Below are 14,394 nucleotides of genomic sequence, written 5' to 3' on the forward strand. Positions count from 1 at the left end.
AACATGATTTTTTGTAGAATATTTAAGAAGTATTGGCACTGAGAACACACTAGGGGGCCACACCACCTGGCCATGAGGGCCCAGGGCGCGCCCACCCCCCTGGGGCGAGCCCCCTGCCTCGTGGACCCCACATGGGCCCCCTCCACTTATTCCAGCACCCACACACTTCGTCTTCCTCCAGAAAAAATCATCCCACGGCTCAAACCCGAGTTCTAGCTCATCTTGCTGCCATTTTCGATCTCCTAGCTCAAAGCTCCATTCACAAAACTGCTTTGGGGGATTGTTCTTCGGTATGTGACTCCTCCAATGGTCCAATTATTTTTTGTTCTAGTGCTTTATTTATTGCAAATTTTTGCTGCTTAGGTGACCCTGTTCTTGAGCTTGCATGTCAAATTTATGTGGTCAAAAGTAGTTTTAATGCATGATATAGCCTCTAGGCACTTGTGGGAGTAGTTGCTATCAATCTTGTTGAGTCTGATTCACTTTTATTTTGAGTCACTAAAAATTTCAGAAATTTTTCAGAGGAAGAAAAATGTTTAGGAAAATGTACCAAGGTGGTTCCTCAAGGAAGCAAGGACCAAGGCTCGTGATACGTGAGTAGGACGATGAACCACCAAGGGAAGCTCAAGTGCGGCCTTGTGAATGGCCGTCAGAGGAGTTTATGGTCCAAGCAGGCATCAAGGATGAATTTGACATGTATATGTGTAATGCTGATCTTGAGGACTTCGTGTTCGATAAGTGCCGGCAGTACCACTACCTAACTGATTCCTTTGTGAGAAGTTTTAAATTTACATCCTTGCGCAATTCTCACACTATTTTATTTGATCTTTATGATAAATCATATACCATGGACCTAGAAGATTTTAACATTGCTTGTAAACTCCCGCACTGGGCAATGTTAGTGAACCTCGCAAATCTGAATATAAAGACTTTCTTGCTAGTATCACTGTGGGGGGAATCTAGGGAAATCACACAAGCTACCATAGGGAGCATTCATTTCCCTTCCATACATTATTTTGCTCTCTTCATTGGTAGATGCATTAACGGTAAAGATGAGGCTTGTCACATGTGCGTTCCAGATCTTAGTGTCCTCAAGAGTGCGGTATTAGGTGATAAACAATATAACTTGGGGGCCATTGTTGCACGAAGGTTGCATCACAATAGTGTAAGTGGAGATTTGTTTGGTGGAATTTATGCAACTCGTGTAGCTAATTATCTTAATATACCCATACATGGAAATGATATAGAGTTACCTCCTGCTTACCTAGATTATAATGCCATGGTTTGCCATTAGTTTGTTGAGAGGAATGAATAATTCCTCCAGTACCGACTAGACAGACGGCGCACCGTCCATGTTGCCCTCCCTGCTCCTACTTTCTTTGACTTTCAGGCAAAAAGGAGATATGTTATAACCAGGGAGGAAGCAAATGAATATGAGAGGAGGATGGAGGCAGCTCACCTTCCAAGCTGCAGCTCGTCAGGCAGTAGCTGTTGCATCTCAGTACGACCCCAGCTACAACTTTGGATATCCACCATGCCATTAGTGGCCATAGACCAACTTAGGCCAAAAGCCTAAGCTTGGTGGAGTACATATTTCTCACCGACATTACATTCATGTTCACACACTCATTCCAGTTGTCGGCGCCCATACTTTTTCATTGTATTATCCATGCTAGTTTATTTTCTTTTCCAGCATTCTTCTTGTGTGTTTGAAAAACCTTAAGAAAAACCAAAAGAATTAGTTGTAGCTTTTAGCTAGTTTACTTTCCATGCTTGTAGTAGTAGTAATTAAAAGAAACCCAAAAATATTTCTCGTTCTTCTTTTGCTTGTTGGGAGCTTTCCCATGTAAATAGTTTTATTTCTTTTCTTTGGGGGTCGAGAGGAGAAGACCATGATGAAAATGTTGAGTGGCTCTCATATGCATTATTGTTGATCTAACCAAGAGCCCATATTACCTTGTCTTCTCCCTTGTATTAAATTCTTGCAGATTCCAGCTTAGTCCAATGCACGTGCACGATTATTATTATTATCCACACCGTTCGGTCTTACAAGTGAAAGGCAATAATGACGATATATGATGGATTGATTAAGATGAGAGAAGCTGGTACGAACTCGACCTATCTTGTTTTTGTAAATATGATTAGTTCATCATTCTTGGTTCAGCCTATTATGAATGAAACATGTTTGCAATGACAATTAGAGATTATAGTTGCTCATGCCATGCTTAATTAGCTAGGAGTTTATAATGGTTTACCTTGCGTGCCAACATGCTATTAAAATGGTTGTGATGTGGTATGATAGGGTGGTATCGTCCTTTGAATGATTCAAGTGGCTTGACGACTTGGCACATGTTCACGCATGTAGTTGAAACAAAATCAACATAGCCTCCACGGTATTTATGTTCATGGTGAATTATATCCTACTCATGCTTACACTCAGTGTTGATTAATTTTAATGCATGTTCATGACTATTGTCGCTCTCTAGTTGGTCGCTTCCCAGTCTTTTTCTAGCCTTCACTTGTACTAAGCGGGAATACTGCTTGTGCATCCACTCTCATAAACCCCAAAGTTATTCCATATGAGTCCACCATACCTTCCTATAAGAGGTATCTACCTGCTGTTCCAAGTAAATTTGTATGTGCCAAACTCTAAACCTTCAAATTAAATTATGTTTTGTATGCTCGAATAGCTCATGTATCAACTAGGGTTGTCTATATCTTCCATGCTAGGTGGGTTATTCTCACAAGGACTGGACTCCGCTCCTCATTCACGAGAAAATGGCTGGTAACCGGGATGGCTAGTCCCATGCTTAAATTAAAATAATTGCAAACAGAACTCCCCAAGGATTGTTGTTAGTTGGAGGCACCCATTGTTTCGGACAAGCCATGGATTGATGTTTGTTGGTGGTAGGGGAGTATAAACTTTACCATTCTGTTTGGGAACCGCCTATAATGTGTGTAGCCTGGAAGATATCGAGATCTCTCGGTTGTTATGTTGACAATGAAAGTATACCACTCAAAATATTATTCATCTCTATTTCAAAACTCGAGCTCTTGCACCTCTACAAATCCCTGCTTCCCTCTGAGAAGGGCCTATCCATTTACTTTTATGTTGACTCATCATCCCCTTATTAAAAAGCACTAGTTGGAGAGCACCGTTGTCATGTGATGCATTACTATTAATTTTTCATGTGATGCATTACTATTAATTTAAATTGAGTATGACTGGATCTCTTTTACCATGAATTACAATGTTTAGTCGGTCCTTGATCTTCAGAGGTGCTCTGCATTTATGTTTTGCGGTCTCAGAAAGGGCTAGCGAGATACCATCTTGTTATATCATATTATGATTATTTTGAGAAAGTGTTGTCATCCGAGATTTATTATTATTGCTCGCTAGTTGATTATGCCATTGAGATGAGTAAATATGAGACCTAAGTGTTATTGTGAATATGGTTAGTTCATAATCTTTGCTGAAAACCCGAATGCTGGCTTTACATATTTACAACAAGAAGAGCAAACAGAGTTTGTAAAAGTTTTTCTTTTATCACTTTCAGTTTATCAACTGAATTGCTTGAGGACAAGCAAAGGTTTAAGCTTGGGGAGTTGATACATATCCAAGGTATCTACTTTTTGAAACACTTTTGCCCTTGTTTTGGACTCTAACTTGCATGATTTGAATGGAACTAACCCAGACTAACGCTGTTTTCAGCAGAATTGCCATGGTGTTATTTGTGTGCAAAAATAAAAGTTCTCGGAATGACCTAAACTTCACGGAGAATATTTTTGGAATTAATAAAAATACTGGCAAAAGAATCAACACCAGGGGGGCCACACCATGTCCATGAGGGTTCAAGGCGCCCCCCTGGGGCACGCCCCCTGCCTCGTGGGCCCCCTGAGACTCCACCGACCTCAACTCCAACTCTATATATTCACGTTTGGGGAGAAAAAAAATAAAAGATAAGGATTCATCGCGTTTTACGATACGAAGCCGCCACCAAGCCCTAATCTCTCTCGGGAGGGCTGATCTGAAGTTCGTTCGGGGCTCCGGAGAGGGGACTCCGTCGCCGTCGTCATCATCAACCTTCCTCCATCACCAATTTCATGATGCTCACCATCGTGCGTGAGTAATTCCATCGTAGGCTTGCTGGACGGTGATGGGTTGGATGAGATTTATCATGTAATCAAGTTAGTTTTGTTAGGGTATGATCCCTAGTATCCATTAAGTTCTGAGATTGATGTTGCTATGCCTTTGCTATGCTTAATGCTTGTCACTAGGGCCCGGGAGCCATGATTTCAGATCTGAACCTATTATGTTTTCATGAATATATGTGAGTTCTTGATCCTATTTTGCAAGTCAATAGTCACCTACCATGTGTTATGATCCGGTAACCCCGAAGTGACAATAATCGGGACCACTCCCGGTGATGACCGTAGTTTGAGGAGTTCATGTATTCACTAAGTGTTAACCCTTTGGTCCGGTACTCTATTAAAAGGAGGCCTTAATGTCCCTTAGTTTCCAATAGGACCCCGCTGCCACAGGAGGGTAGGACAAAAGATGTCATGCAAGTTCTTTTCCATAAGCATGTATGACTATATTCGGAATACATGCCTACATTACATTGATGAACTGGAGCTAGTTTCGTGTCACCCTATGTTATAATTGTGCATGAGGAATCACATCCGACATAATTATCCATCACCAATCCATTTCCTACGAGCTTTTCACATATTGATCTTTGCTTAATTACTTTTCCGTTGCCACTATTACAATCACTACAAAAACTACTACTGTTACTTTTGCCACCGTTATCGCTACTTCCATATTGCTTTGCTACTAAATACTTTGCTGCAGATATTAAGTCTTTTAGGTGCGGTTGAATTGACAACTCAACTGATAATACTTGAGGATATTCTTTGGCTCCCCTTGTGTCGAATCAATAAATTTGGGTTGAATACTCTACCCTCGAAAACTGTTGCGATCCCCTATACTTGTGGGTTATCAGTGCAGCAATAGAAGAAAGACCAATTAATTCATCCTTACTAGGCAATTCTTTTTCATGAAGCTTTCTACTAAACTTGGAAAAAATAAATTCATGACACTCATCACCGAAACTAACACCGATAGTTTGTTTCTTGCAATTTGTCTTAGCATTAACAGTGTTCAAGAAAGGTATACCAATGATAATGGGACAAAAGTCATCTTGTGGGGAACCAAGAACAAGAAAATCAGTAGGGTATTTTATTTTCCCATGCAAGACTTCAGCATCTCTAACAATCCCAATCGGTGATATTGTGTCTCTATTAGCAAGTTTAATAGTAACATCTATGTCTTCTATCTCTGCGGGTGCTATGTCTTTCGTAATTTCTTGATATAAGGTGTAAGGAATAACACTCACACTAGCACCTATGTCACATAAACCATGATAACAGGGATCTCCTATTTTAACTGAGACAATGGGCATGCCAGCAACAGGTCTATGTTTATCCTTTTTATCAGGTTTGGCAATTCTAGCAGCTTCTTCATAGAAGTAAATAGCATGCCCATCTGCATCTTCTTCCAAGAGATCTTTAACCATAGCAATACTAGGTTCCACTTTAATTTGTTCATTAGGTTTAGGTGTTCTAATATAGCTTCTGTTAACCACAGTTGGAACTTTAGCATGTTCCTTTATCCTAACAGGGAAAGGTGGTTTCTCTATATAAGCAAAAGGAACAACTCGATCAACATTATAAAGTATAGTTTCTTTTTTAACCGGTACTGGTTCTTTAGTTTCTTCTTTAATAGGTAGGTGATATTTAAACCACTTCTCTTCAGGGAGTTGAACATGAATAGCAAATAATTCACAAAAGGAGGCTACTATCTCAGAGTCAAGTCCATATTTAGTGCTAAACTTTTGAAAAGCATCGGTATCCATAAAAGATTTAACACAGTCATACTTAAGTTTAATACCTGAATCTTTACCTTTGTCGAGTTCCCAATCTTCAGAATTGCGTTTAATTCTTTCCAAAGGATCCCACCAGAATTCAATAGTCTTCTTCATAAAAGAAGCAGCACAAGAAGTATCAAGCATGGTTTGATCATTACGAGAAAGCCGAGCATAAAAATTCTGGATAATAATTTCTCTTGAGAGCTCATGATTGGGGCATGAATATAACATTGACTTAAGCCTCCCCCAAGCTAGAGTGATACTTTCTCCTTCACGAGGCCAAAAATTATATATATAATTCCGATCACGATGAACTAGATGCATAGGATAAAAATTTGGGTGGAACTCCAATTTCAAACGATTCCAATTCCAAGATCCAATATCATCGCATAGCCTATACCATGCCAATTATTTTCCCTTCAAATATAAAGGGAAAGCCTTCTTCGTAACTTCATCCCTGGGTAGACATGCAAGCTTAAACAATCCACAAATTTGTTCTACATATATCAAGTGCATATCAGGATGCTCGGTTCCATCTCCTGCATAAGGATTAGCTAGCAGTTGTTCTATCACACCCGAAGGAACTTCATATTCAATATTTTCAGTAGGTGTAGTAGGTTGAGGGGTAATTAATTGTGGTTCCGGATGAGGTGAAGATACCTCGAACAAACCCCTCAAAGGATTGTTTTCCATAGTAGCAAGTGACAATAAATTTCAGCACACTATATAAATGTTTCCTTAGCAAATTCCACTTACCAAAGGCGCTTCACTCCCCGGCAACGGCGCCAGAAAATAGCCTTGATGACCCACAAGTATAGGGGATCAATTGTAGCTCTTTTCGATAAGTAAGAGTGTCGAACCCAACGAGGAGCAGAAGGAAATGACAAGTGGTTTTCAGCAAGGTAATGTCTGCAAGTGCTAAAATTGTAAGAAGCAGAGTAGTTTGATAGCAAGGTAATTTGTAATGAGCAAGTAACGATAATAGTAGCAAAAGTGAAGCAAGGTAGCCCAATCCTTTTGAGTCAAAGGACATGCCAAAATGGTCTCTTATGATAAGCAAAGCGTTCTTGAGGGTACACGGGAATTTTATGTAGTCACTTTCATCATGTTGGCTTAATTCGTGTTCGGTACTTTGATAATTTGATATGTGGGTGGACCGGTGCTTAGGTGATGTTCTTACTTGAACAAACCTCCTACTTATGATTAACCCTCCTGCAAGCACCCGCAACTACGAAAAAAGTATTAAGAATAAATTCTAACCATAGCATTAAACTTTTGGATCCAATCGGTCCCTTATGAAATAGCGCATAAACTGGGGTTTAAGCTTCTATCACTCTCGCAACCCATCATCTAATTGCTACTCCACAATGAATTCCCTTAGGCCCAAATATGGTGAAGTGTCATGTAGTCGACGTTCACATGACACCACTAAGGGAATCACGACATACACACTATCAAAATATCAAACACATATCAAGTTCACATGATTACTTGCAACATGATTTCTCCCGTGACCTCAAGAACAAAAGTAAATACTCACAAATAATAAACATGCTCATGATTAGAGGGGTATTAAATAGCATATTGGATCTAAACATATAATCTTCCACCAAATAAACCATATAGTAATCAACTACAAGATGTAATCAACACTACTATTCACCCACAAGCACCAATCTATAGTTCCGGTAACAAGATTGAACACAAGAGATGAACTAGGGTTTGAGAGGAGATGGTGCTGTTTAATATGTTGATGGAGATTGCCCTCCCCAAGATGGGAGATTTGTTGGTGATGATGATGATGATGATTTCCCCCTCCGGGAGGGAAGTTCCCCCCGGCGGAATCGCTCCACCGGAGGGCAAAAGTTGTCCTGCCCAAGTTCTGCCTCGAGGCGGCGGCACTCCGTTCCGAAAGTCCTCTTCTCATTTTTTCTAGGTCAAAATGACTTATATACCAGAAGATGGGCATTGGAGTTGGGCCTAGGTGAGCACAACCCACCAGGGCGCGCCTGGGCTCCCTGGCGCCCAGGTGGGTTGTGCCCACCTGGTGGGCCCCCTCTGGTACTTATTGGCTCCAATATTCCTCATATATTCCATAAAAATTCTCCGTGAAGTTTCAACTCATTTGGAGTTGTGCAGAATAGGTGGCCTAATGTAGCTTTTCCAGGTCCAGATCTCTAGCTGCTGGAATTCTCCCTCTTTGTGTATACCTTGCATATTATGAGAGAAAAGGCATTAGAATTACTCCAAAAAGTATTATTATGGATAAAAACATTATAAATAACAGTAAGAAAACATGATGCAAAATGGACGTATCAAACGTAACCAAGAATTTTTGAACTCTGTTGGAAATTTAAGTCTTGACGATGTTCCTATACTTAAAAGGACTAAATCTTATGCGGAAGCTATTTTAGCACTAGTTCTGAAACTTGAAAATAAATTTATCCATACCCATCCTACCTTGCAAAGATTGTTTTTTGAGTTACCTGTTATAAAGAATCCCAAAGCTAAAAGGTTGGCCACCCTTGTTCTTATGAATGATTTGATTACATAATACGGGAAGCTAGAGAAATCTTTGATTTTTATGGTATGAATCGTGAAAAACTGGTTATAGATGAGATTCTTTATAATAGTGATTATTTGCTAAGACTTTGCTTGGGGATAATCGAATCTTTGATGAGAATCTTAAAAAGGAAGCCCTGGTTTTAGACATAATCCAGCAAGTTTCCAATTATGTTAATCAACACTATTCTTGGATTGTTGCCGGAAATCAAAGGGGATATGATGACAAGCAACTTGACAGTGCTAAAGTATCTATGGATAAGGTGTTTTATGTTGTTTTTGCAAAACCCCCTACCAAAAACACCTCTAAGGAAAATGAAAATAAAGATAACAATACTTAGATCTATGCATTATGCCTAGCTAGGGGCGTAAAACGATAGCGCTTGTTGGGAGGCAAACCCAATGAATAAATTTTATTTTTGTCTTTTTCTTTCTGTTCTTGAGTGTTTGCACAATTGTGCTACTGTTATGATTGTGTTTTTCATATTTTAGTTAGTGTTTGTGCCAAGCAAAGCCTTTGGGATCATGTTGGGTGATAGTTGATTTGATCTTGTTGAAAAACAGAAACTTTTCCGCCCAGTAAAACAATTTTAATTTTTAACAGAAGAGCGATAAAATCCAGATTTTCGTACACAATATTGATATACGAATTTCCCACGTTGTCCAAAATTTTCAGAATTTTTGGAGTTACAGAAGTATTCAAAGTTTTCAGATTGCTACAAACTATTCTGTTTTTGATAGATTCTGTTTTTCTTTGTGATGTGTGCTTATTTTGATGAATCTATGGTTTGTATTGGAGGGTATAAGCCATGGTAATTTTGGAATACAGTAGATATAATGCAAAAATAAAATATGAATGGGTTTGCGATTGTACTTAGAGTAGTAATTTGCTTTGGTATACTAACGGATCTCACGAAGGTTTTGTTGAGTTTTGTGTGATTGAAATTTTCAAGTTTTGGTTGAGATCGCGATGGATGAAGGAATAAGGAGTAAGAAGAGCCTAATTTTGGGGATGCTCATGGAACCCCAAGTTATTATCCAAAGAGGAACAAGCAACTAAGCTTGGAGATGCCCCGAGTGGCATCCCCTCTTTCTTCTAACGACCATCGGTATTTTACTTGGAGCTATATTTTTATTCGTCACATATCATGAGTTTTATTTGGAGCGTCTTGTATTATTTGAGTCTTTGGTTTTTTTGCTTTTTGTTTTGAGTCAAGTATCCTTGCTGAACACACATATTTGAGGGAGCCAAAATTATACTATGATTTGTTAGAACTAGTTGACCTGTTGCGCCAAATGGCGCAGAGACCCGCTGAAGACATGCTATCGATGAAAATAGTTTCATGCTGCAAGGGCCTTCTGCTAAATCATGCTATTTTTTTAAACATGTTTATTACATTGTGAAATAATAGTATGGAAAAAGGGAAATTGCATAATATGAATATGTTCAGTTTGAAAATATGCCCACTATGATGAGAGAGTAAAGTTGGCATGGTTGTATTTTTTGGCAATGGGTTTGGAAAAAGAAAATATTTGTGTGACATGAATAGGTTACTATAGGCTTGAGAAATCACATAGGACACAAACTGTAACTATTTTTATAAAAAAGAATAGACTTGTCCTTCAAAATATATACTTGAGAAGGTAAACATAGGTGACACAATAAAAAAGAAGGTAAACATAGGTGACACAATAAAGCCTGGTTTGATGAACTCTATCGCACACTTTGTGATGTTTGATGAATAAAGCTACCCCTCAAAAAAGTGACACAATAAAATGTACTTAATACATGATGAACATTTCTTAGAAATAGTGGTCAATTACATCATATAATTTGGTTCTATACAAAAAAAGTTTCCTCTTTTGTGTATATATCCTAAACACCACCCCTTGCGATGAACTCTTTGTCTTTGTCCAGAAATTTGGTTATTCCCCATCCAGCATGTCAGTTGCAGTCTCCTAAAGCATAGGAACAACACAAGTTAAAACAATCTGGTCAAACATACACTAAGAATATACTCATGGGCATTATCGACAGATTAAACCAAAGTTATAGTGCAGCAGGTTCTTTGTAAAGTCAAGTTACCATGTGGTTTTTACGAACCAATGGAGAAAAGCCGAAACACTGACCTAAGAATTAACCTGAGAAGGTCGTTCTTCAAGCTGACTCCTAGCAGAAGATGATGCATCTAAGTGAAGCTGCCTGGAGATTTCTTATATGTCCCTTGCTCTCTATTGCAACAGATAGTTGGAATGGCATATAAGATAAGTATGAGGTACTGATAGAAGCTCACTCTCAAAAGGCACATTCAGTATGTGTATGTAATGATATTGATGCATTATTAATTAAGTAACCTGAATAAGTTGTTGCATATTTCTTCTAGGGACAACTGTTTACATATTTCTTCTATATCCATTGCTCTCTGATGTAACGATTAGAATGGCAAATGAAGTAATTCTTAGGCATTGATATTACTGACTTACTTGTTCGCGGGCGTATACTGAAATCGAGAGCATAAAGGTAATATGTTATAGCATATATCTGTACTATAAGTAACAAAATAGTCTCTTTCCTTTTTTCAACATAACAGTCTACTTATCAATGCACTTAGGCTAACACGAACATAAGAAAACACCAATGAGTAATCATTTGGAAGGCAGCATGGCTGAGTCCTACACATGGCTAGTCAAGCCCTCTTGCCAAGCTGGAAAGTTTCTTACAAATGCAGAAATATCCATAAGATTGCATCTCTCCTGTTCTACTCAAATAATATTTTGTATATATCAGAGGTTTCAAAAGCTAGGTACCAGTTAACTCCTATTGTGTCTGTTTGTATATATAGCATTGGTCTGTTTTATTCTAGAGCCTTACTAACCAAATAAAGATCAAAATTTTGAAGTAAATTATATTCCTAGAAACCAAATAAGAACTACACTGAAAATATTTATGAATTACTACAACTATTCAGACCATTTTAGACTACTTTAGTATGAGACTGTAATCAAGAATAATGAATGTAGGTGATCTGATGTCTTGTTCGAACAATAAAATAAATAAGGACATACAGGTAATGGATTTGACCAACAAAACCAAATACTTCTAGATCTGTACGAACTTCTAAAGAGCAGATAGAGTAATGATATGTTACAGGAATAAGCAAGCATGTCCGTTGACCATACATAATAGCTGATTAGCGATGATGCACTCAATGTGAACCGGTGTTTCCATGCCTATCAGGATAAAGGTATTCTTTTCTGCAAGGATAAACATGGAAGTGGAGTGATCAAGCACACCAAAAAGAGTTTTCATGACTTAAAAATAATAAACAGAACATGGAAATAAGTGCTTTGAAACATAGAATTTTGGAGTTGCACAAAAGATGCAGCTGAAGAGGACACCCCTAAATGAAAACATCAAGCTAAAAAATTAAGCTAGCAAACCAGTCCGACCTATTAGATATCCCACATGGACAGTAGCACCTACATATTGAAGCAACAAAATTAACAAAAAAATCCCCATATATGAACATCACAATCTGTGGGCATTAACTAAACACAAATTAAACCTAAAAGAAGAAATCAAATGATAAATCTTCTACAACATTAACACATGGGTGATAACATCACGAAAACAATGATCGTGTTCACACAAGAGAAATATCACCTTGTTCTTCTTCACCAAATTCTTCTGCTGGATTATTCCTCCACTTATTTCTCAGATCGGCCAACATCGAATCAGAGGATGGAGCGCCTAACAGAGCAGAGCAGGGAAAATCTTTAGGTCTAGTAAAACATTAGCCAAGCGAGTACACAAATTCTTGTCCATTACCTTGAGGAATATGAGATCCAAAAATAATACACTGTGATAAGGTGACCATTATGACAATGTCCATGGACCTGCAAGCACCATTGAGTACAATCACAGGAAAAAAATCAAAAATACATTACAGAACAACAGGACATCATCACAATAATACCTTTAATCTAAGAGAATAAATGAATAATACTGAAGAAATAATGGAAGGAGAACAGAACTATAAAGCTTTTCGATGAGTATCCTGGTTCACTTCCCAAATATAAATATGCAGAAATTGAGGGAGATGGACACCGATCAATTTGACATGCTGCGCTTTCTGCCAAACTAAGAGACACAACCAGCCAATGTATTTTTAGCTCCACTACACCAATCTGATTGTTAGCTGATCAACCAGAAAGAATAGACAATATAAACCATGCCAACATCAACATCAGCACACAAGCGCACAACCCAAGGTATATGCGGACACCTAAACCAGAGACAAAAGTAGGCCTAGCGCTAGAAAACACACACACCAAAATTATACCAAGCAAAAGAAAGCACATACCATCACTTGCAGAGGCAGCAGCATACGCAAAACTCATAAGAAATGCAAAGAAAGAAGCAAAGGAGCAGTGCATTACCAGAAGAAAGAAGCACAGCCAGGACGCCTCTTGTACTGGCGCATGGCCGTGGACGCCAAGCGCGCGCGCAGGGCAGCTCGTCCCACTTGCCGTCCCTCATGTAGACCTCGGGGAGCTCGAGCACCTTGCGGAGCGGCACCTGCACCTCATAGAGGAGCCGGTTGCGGATGCGGTAGGCATAGAGCTTGTTGGGGATAGCGAGGTACTCGGCTCGAGTCGTGCGGGAAGACCCGGCGCATGATGGCCTCGCAGAGCAGCGTTGCACGGTTGTACGACGAGCGCAGCGACATGCACCACTTGGCGGCGAACACGATCTTGGCCGTGTCGCCCGCGTGCAGGTGCTCCTGGTCCGACTTGAGCATCCCGGCGAAGAGGTCGGCGACGCCGTCGTAGAGGTTGCGAAAGGCCTCGTCAGAGTCGTAGCGCGCGAGCATGGCCTGCGCGTGCTCCGCCTCCTTCTCGCGCCGGGCCTTGGCGGACTCAGCCGCGGCGGCGGCAAGGCTATCGATGCAGCGCCGCTTGCCGCTCTTGCCACCGGGGCCGCCGCAGCGATGTCTTCCTAGTCCTTGCGCTCATCGCGGGGGTCGTGGAGGAAATGATAGAGGATCTCGGGGAGGTCCTTGAGGCAGCCGAACCTGGCGAAGCCGACGAGGTTGGCGGCGAGCGTGTGCGGGTGGATGGCGTGCATCCAGAGAGCGGCGACGTAGAAGCCCTCCCTCTCCCCTTTCCTCTCTCCTCTCCCTCTCATCTTCTTCCTTATCTCTCCCTCTCATCCTCTCTCTCCTGCAGATCTAATCGAGCGCCGCCGCCGTCACCCTTTGCCTGCAGGTCGCCACGGCCGCCAGGGAAGCTCGCCTCCATGCCCACACCTCGGTCCCACGGGATCCGAGATGAGGAGGTTTGGGCGCGATTGACACTATAAAAAAATACACTTCCGTGATGATACGTGTTTGTCACAGTAGGTCGCGTTTTTTGTCATGCATGTACATCCATGATGATTTTATGACAGAATCAAGATAGTCATACATGTGCTGTCGTAGAAGTGTTCCATGATATTACCAAAATTATCATCACGGAAGTGTCCACTTCCATGACGATAAATCGCGCGTCACAGAAGTGCTTTCGTCAAGGGTGACCGACACGTGGCATCCACCGTAACGGAACGTCGTTAAGCTATTGGGTCGGGTTTTGGATACGATAACCCGTAAACAGCCCCGACCAATGGGGATTTTCCACGTGTAAAATCATCTGGCTGGAGGAGACACGTGTCAGGTCCGCGTTGGCACAGGTGTCACTCATCCAATGGGCGAGACGCGCCTATGATATGTTGACATGTGGACCGGCCCATCAAGTTTAAATGGGCCGGCCCAACCAAAGGCCCACAAGATTTTGCGGACCATAATGGGCTGGCCCAACTAAAGGCCCACGAGATTTTGTAGACCATAATGGGCCGGCCCAGCTA

The 14,394-nt window shown here is 40.5% G+C and overlaps 1 protein-coding gene across 1 annotated transcript; it reads right to left on the reverse strand.

The window, feature by feature from the left end:
• Window positions 1-11,637: 11,637 nt before the first annotated feature.
• On the reverse strand, window positions 11,638-13,104 carry LOC119283439. Its single transcript, XM_037562992.1, has 4 exons — window positions 12,933-13,104; window positions 12,322-12,389; window positions 12,157-12,243; window positions 11,638-11,747 (listed from the first exon to the last, which is right to left on the reverse strand). Exons 1-4 carry the CDS (start codon window positions 12,974-12,976, stop codon window positions 11,638-11,640), a joined length of 309 nt encoding a protein of 102 aa, XP_037418889.1. The 5' UTR covers window positions 12,977-13,104.
• Window positions 13,105-14,394: the final 1,290 nt, after the last annotated feature.

The sequence above is a fragment of the Triticum dicoccoides genome, chromosome 4A (assembly GCF_002162155.2).
Source record: "Triticum dicoccoides isolate Atlit2015 ecotype Zavitan chromosome 4A, WEW_v2.0, whole genome shotgun sequence".
Classification (NCBI taxonomy): Eukaryota; Viridiplantae; Streptophyta; class Magnoliopsida; order Poales; family Poaceae; genus Triticum; species Triticum dicoccoides.